The following is a 6,952-nucleotide window of genomic DNA, read 5'->3' as shown; positions in this document are numbered from 1 at the left end:
AGAATCTTAAAATTCACATGGGGCAACAAAAGATCCCAAATAGCTAAAGCAATCCTGATTTGAAAAAACAAACCTAGAGGCATCACAATCCCTGACTTCAAAGCTACAGTAATCAAAACAGCATGGTACTGGTACAAAAACAGACACACAGATCAATGGAACAGAATTGAAAGCCCAGAAATAAAACCACACATCCATGGACAGCTAATCTTCAACAAAGGAGCTGAGAACATACAATGGAGAAAAGTCAGTCTCTTCAATAAATGGTTTTGGGAAAACTGGACAGCCACATGCAAAAGAAAGAAAGAAGACCATTATCTTATGCCATACACAAAAATAAATTTCAAAATGAATCAAAGACTTAAAGGTAAGATGGGAAACCATAAAATTTCTAGGAAACAATATAGGTAGTACACTCTTTTGGCATCGGTCTTAAAAGAATCTTTTCAAATACCGTGTCTTCTCAGACACGGGAAACAAAAGAAAAAATAAACAAGTGGCACTTCATTAGACTCAAGAGCTTCTGCAAGGCAAATCAAAACGAAAACACAACCCACCAATTGGGAGAAAACATTTGCAAATCGTTTTTCCGACCAGACGTTAATCTCCATAATATATAAAGAATTCACACAACTCAACAACAAAAAAACCACTCAATCAAAAAATGGGCAGAGGATATGGACATTTCTCCAAAGAAAAACAGATGGCCAACAGGCACATGAAAAGATGTGCATCATCACGAATCATCAGGGAAATGCAAATCAAAACTGCACTAAAATATCACCTTCCACCTGTTAAAATGGCTATGATCACTAAGGCAAAATTAGAAATGTTGGAGAGGTTGTGGAGAGAAGGGAACCCTCATACACTGCTCGTGGGAATGCAAACTGGTGCAGCCACAATGGAAAACAGTAAGCAAATTTTTTTAAAAATTAAATACGGAAATACCATATGACCCAGCTATCCCACTACTGGGTATTTATCCAAAGAACTTGAAATCAACAATTCAAAATGACTTACGCACCTCTCTGTTCACTGCAGCATTATTCACAATAGCCAAGATGTGGAAGCAACCCAAGTGCCCACTGACCAATGACTGGATAAAGATGATGTGGTATATATATATACAATGGAATAGTACACAGCCAGAAAAAAAGACAAAATCGTCCCATTTGCAACAACATGGATGGACCTTGAAGGTATCATATTAAGTGAAATAAGCCAGAGAGAGAAAGACAAAGACTGTATGATTTCACTCATATGTGGGTGGAAGATAAATACATGGACAAAGAGAACACTTCAGTGGCTACTGGGGGAAGAGGGCTTGGGGGTGGGCACAAAGGGTGATGGGGCACACTTATACGGTGATGGACAAACATTAATGTACAACTGAAATTTCACAATGTTGAAACTATTATGACCTCAATTTTAAAAAAGTGAATTTGAGGCAATCTTCATAAAAGTACACAGGAAAAATACCCTCAAGAAGAACAGACTTTATTTTTAACATGAAAGTTCTATTTTCTTGTGAGGCAGCAACAAGTGTTCAGATCCAGGGAATACAGAAGTATACAGTAACAATATTTATCACCATTGGAAATGCTGCTTTTTGGGAGAATTTTGTTAGAAAAACAAAATTAAAAATAATTGCATTTTAAAAAGATTTACACAGCTTCAACAGAGATGAACCACACAGACTTTTTAAAAAACATAAATTATATTCTTCAACAGGACTGTATAAACAAAGTATTGTTCAGGGCTGCTCTGCTTATCACTGATTTAGGCAGAGTCAAACTTCAACCTTAAAGGGCGGAGTTCAGTCCTCTCAGCTTTCTAACGCATCTTCAGCACTTCCACTGGTCCAGTTTTCAGACATCAAAATTCCAAGCATTAAGGAATGATTCTTAAGTTTAGAAATAGTAAATTCTGTAATGTCAATTTTTCTTTTATTTCCTTTAACAAAAGAAAATCTTGACAACCCAGTCCTAATCTTGGACTTAGAAGGCTACAAATTCTGCCATTTTTTATACCTTCCTCCAGTAAAAGTCAACCATTAGAAAGAAAAAAAGCGCTTCTCATTGCCAATTATCCCACAGCTGCCAACAGCACCTTCCAGAAGGCTGACTCAGCTTATTACAAGAAATATTTTAAACAAAATGGAGAATCTAGTTAAAAAAATAATTCTGGCATCCATGCTCACCATCTTAATCAAAGAGGCAAAACATTTTTTGAAAATAATTGCTCACAAAAGCCATGACAAGTAATAGACTTAGTCATGAACAGAAAGAGTAAATTTATATATTTTTATCACCTCAAAGAAGAAATTGTTTAAGGGTAAAAAGTAACAAGACTGACAAAGTAAATGACCAGAGAATAGCTCCTTTTGCCAAAACAGACATGCCACCTATTTCTCTCTTTTACTGCAATGAAGTACATTTATTTAAAATTTTTTAAATTTTAAATTATATCCCCATCGAAGCTATTCTAATTTATTTACCTTCTGTACAGTTTCCTACAGAACAACAAGATAATTATGGACTGTGATTTTAGAAAACAATATTATGTATTCTATTGAGGGGAGACCCATTTAAAAGAAAAAAAAACACCTGTGAACAACGGGTTAAACGAAAGAGCTGAATGGACCTACGGTTACATCCTTTCAAGACTGCGAAGCTTGGATGCTTACAAATTAGCCCTGGGGCCCTGGCAGAGCTGTCTGCACCTTGTACCTCTTCCTCTTCACTCTCAGGCTCTGTTTCTCCCAAAGCTGCGATACGTTTGGTTGCCATACAATTCATTTACCTGCAAATTCACATTCTCCTGACAACTCAACATTAGAAGTTCCGCGTATAAGACTATGTAAATAATGAATTTTAAACTTGTTCTCCCATTCCAATTTTAAAGTACTTTAGATTAAGGATATATGATGTGAATCAGACAAATGTGCCAACAGAGTCAAAGGAAAAACTGTTTATGAAGCGGCATTCCAGTTGTAAAATACCCTCGTGACTGGTAGGGACAGAGAGAAGCAAGCAAGCATAAGGCAAGGAGAAGAACACAGATTTAACAGAACTTAGGTGACCCCAAAACTGAGGGTTTTTATAAACGTCATTTTTAACTTCCTCCTCCTGCCATTCGCACCAGCTCACCGGCTGTGTGCCTGCCCTTTCCTTCGAGACTTCTGACAGCAGTCCGCAGTGGTGAGGCGGTGAAGCCAAAAGGCGTAACAAAGAAGGCAAAGAACCAAGGTTCTCCAAAAAACCAACCAACCAGAAAACTTAGAGCCTGAAAACTGAGCTTTTTACTGATTTAGAAGCCACAATGCACTAATAATTCCAAGTAAATTCATTTTGGCTGGAAAGGGTGCCAAAATGCATCAGTTCTACAAACAGAAACCTGGCAGGCTTACTCACATGTGTGAATGTGTCCAATTTGCCTACATACGTCTCCATTTCAAACTTAACTGGGCATATTTTTAATTTCTTAGATGTTTTCAGGGTGTCTAAGAAGTCCTTCCAGAAGACGTATTGCTAGCACTGGGCTTTCTCTGATGGGATATGTCTGGACAAATCGACTTAGTAACCTTCTAAACTGTACCCCTTTTACAGGTATTTAAATTTTCCCTCCCTCTAATATGTATAGGAACATTAAATTATTGCATCATAAGGTCATATACGAAGATCTTAGAAGGATGCTTTTTAATAACTGTTTGCTGAAACTCATTTTTACAAAGAGCTGTTTCTTAATTTCACTACCACATATCCAGACATGAAATACTGCTGTCATGTGATACTGGCAGTGACCTTACTAGGTTGAGCCTAAATCCAAAATTGTATGGGTTTTTCAAAAGTTCCTGTTATTTATGCTCCAAAGTTCTTGCCTGTTTTCCCTACTATGGGAGTAACACTGGAGGGAAAATTAGCAAAATCTTTAAGCAACAGATCTCAGTGCAACCACCATAAAGAAAACGTCAGTCACAAGATTCTGTGACGAGGGGTTGCTAGTCAATGGATTACACTCCTGGCAAACGACTAACCCTGACCAAAACCACAAGACGACAACATCACAAAAGCAAAGGAGGAAATCCATGCACAGTCATTTCAGGATCTCTTGGGACTATGATACAGTGATGCTTAAAGGTAGAAGGACACCTGTGGTAAAGAAGGGAGACCGTGTGAGAAATGTCTCTCAGAAAACCAAAGGGGTCCTCACTACTGGCTAGCAGTCAACACGGGGCAGTCTCCTTTCAGTTTACTGACCTTTAAACCAAGTTCTGAAGATGGGTGAGAGCACAGTAAAGCACTAGTCTCCGGGCTGTGATTGTTCTGACCACACGGTGAGATGTGCACAGGAGAAGTGAGGAAAACAGCAGTTTTACAAATATCTCACCCAAAGCACAAACTTCTGACATCAAAAAACATAAATCACATAATGTACTAATATTGCTTTTTATCTCTTTTTGTATATACTTGTTCAATGCATTTCCCTATCAATTCTTGTCTGGGAGAAGAACCTAGTCGTGACATTAAGATTGCTGGGAAAACGTCAACAATCCCTTTGGTCCCAAAGCTGAAAACAGCTGAGAAAAACACACATCTAGAAAGGGAAACAAGAAACAGAGGCCACCAAGGAATCCTGTGAACATCCTGTTTGCTACGTTTCAGAAAATGTAACATTGGTTATTATAAAATAGTTGTTTTGATATAAAAGATGGTTCTTGCAGCATCATTCACATCTCCCCTCAGGAATCATGTTTGCAGGGATCAGTTTTTTGTTTTAAAGAAGTTTAATTTGAAAACATAAAACAATGTGACATCGGTCGTCCAAAAGTAAAGAACGAGACCCGTCCTGTTCCAGGCAGCGTTTGCGAAGCAGCAGGCCAAGCACAAGGGCTGGGCTTCACGAGCGAGCAGGGCCATCAGAGGGGCGGCCTTCCTCCAGGAGCCGTCCCACGACGTATCCCTGGAAGCTGGAGCACGTGGCAGCCAACTGGGAGTGCACGATGCCATCAGAGTCGGGCGATCTGAGGTTCTCCATGGCCCAGAACAAGGGCCGGCAGCCCGGGGCCCTACCCTTCAGCTTCCTCAATGGGTTCTGGCGGCGGGAGCAGAGAGGCCGAGGGCAGGACTGTACTCGTTCCTCGAGAGACTCGGTCTTGCTCTGTGTTTGTAGACAGGGAGGCCACAGCGATAGGCTGCAGCAGAGTGGTTGTCATGCCAGTAGTGACTGTCAGACTGTGACCAGAGCCCTTGAGGGTAAGATCTGGCGTGGGGAGGAGCGGCTTGAGGATGCTGACGAGGCAGAAAGCAGAGCCACTTTTAGGAATGAAATTCACCTTGTTTTTGTCAGGACAGTAAAAGGCTGGGATTTCGTGGAGCTGTTTTGGCCTAGACATAGAACAGACAACCCAAAACTTTTAAGTCACAGAATACTGGAATTAAGTTCTTTTATTATTTTTTTAAACAGATAACTTATGGATACATAAAAGGAATACAAAACTCAAGCTATGTCAAAAGTTTCAAGTGCTCTGGACCAAAATGGCATTAGACACATGATTCAAAATACGTATCTTAGAATGCCAGAAGGACACCATTCGTCAATGCCGCTTTCAGTTCCCTGGCGAGCCCCATGTACCACACAGGTGGCTCAGGCTGACGTACACTGTATCTCAGTGGAGATCTAAGACAGCCAATAAGAATAAAGAACTCCCTAAAGCAAAAGAAAGTCTAGATGTTTAAAGACAAAAACAGCAGCTGGCCCCGGGGCTGAGTGCTTAAGTTCACGTGCTCTGCTTCAGCGGCCCAGGGTTTCACCGGTTCGGATCCTGGGCACGGACATGGCACCGCTCATCAGGCCATGCTGAGGTGGCGTCCCACACAGCACAACCAGAAGGACCACAACTAGAATATACAACTGTGTATTGGGGGGCTTGAGGGAGAGGAAAGAAAAAGAAGGAAAAAAAAAGGATTGGCAGCAGAGGTTAGCTCAGGGCCAATCTTTAGAGACAAAAAAGAAAAAAGAGGAGGAGGAAAAAAAAAGACAAAAAGGCATTTCACTACCACGGTTCTTCCAACATCTGTGCTACTTTGGAGGGAGGAGGCAAGGAATTTAATGACATACAATGCCCATCTTTTGTGAGGTTCCACCACTGCATGACTAAACTTGGCTTCAAGTGCACTTAAAAATCTCTTTGACTGAAACAATTGTTTGAGTTAACTATGATGGTTTTCGGGGTAACAGAAACGCGAAATCAAAATAAAACTAATGGCAGTCCTTTTCAAAGTTTTAACAGCAGCCAAATCTGTCTCCCGGTGCTCCTGATAATTAACCCAAATCTTTGGAAAAGGATACTAATGTTAATAGCATTCTATGAAAATAAAAATATAGGAAAATTAAATTGTTATAGTAACATACAAGTGCCACAAAATTAAAAAGAAATTAAGGTGGGAGAACCTAACTAATCAAGATTTGGGTGGAAAAAGATCATATGATCATATGATAAAAGTATGTTCTCATCTCTCCTAATGAAATAAAAAAAAAAAAAAATCCAAGTGTGCCAAGCCTGCCCTAGATTCTGGAGACCCAAAGACGAAACAATCTACAAGGAGACAGACTAAATGCGTCAGTCCTTGCGGGGAGGAAGGTACTGGGGACAGAACCGATTTCAATATAATTCGTCTCCTTCGTAATCTTACGTGTTTTACGCATTTAAAGACATTATGTCATGGACTACTTCAAAGCACCCATAAGCTTTAGCAGAGTGCCAAAGGCTTCCACAGCACAAAAAAGGTTAAGAACTCCTGCAAGAGAGTCTGACAGAGGGGACAAAAATGGCACATGAAAGGTTCAGAGGCAGCAGAAGGGAGCCGATGACCTGTGGACAGAGGAAGAGGGAGAGTTTCGCGGGGGGAGGGGGCGAGAAAGAGAAAGGGGGGGAGGAGGGGGGGAGGAG

At 40.4% G+C, this 6,952-nt stretch overlaps 1 protein-coding gene across 1 annotated transcript in view; it reads right to left on the bottom strand.

Annotated features, from left to right (window-relative positions):
* Positions 1–1,476: 1,476 nt before the first annotated feature.
* FAM117B (family with sequence similarity 117 member B) overlaps positions 1,477–6,952 on the bottom strand; it is a 77,480-nt gene continuing 72,004 nt past the window's right edge. The window contains exon 8 of the mRNA XM_046659868.1: positions 1,477–5,387. Within this exon, the coding sequence (XP_046515824.1) occupies positions 5,069–5,387 (319 nt within the window). The 3' untranslated portion in view covers positions 1,477–5,068. The remainder of the gene's footprint in view (positions 5,388–6,952) is intronic.

This window comes from Equus quagga, chromosome 4, assembly GCF_021613505.1.
Source record: "Equus quagga isolate Etosha38 chromosome 4, UCLA_HA_Equagga_1.0, whole genome shotgun sequence".
In the NCBI taxonomy this organism is placed as follows: Eukaryota; Metazoa; Chordata; class Mammalia; order Perissodactyla; family Equidae; genus Equus; species Equus quagga.
This window is presented reverse-complemented; position numbering and strand designations above follow the sequence as displayed.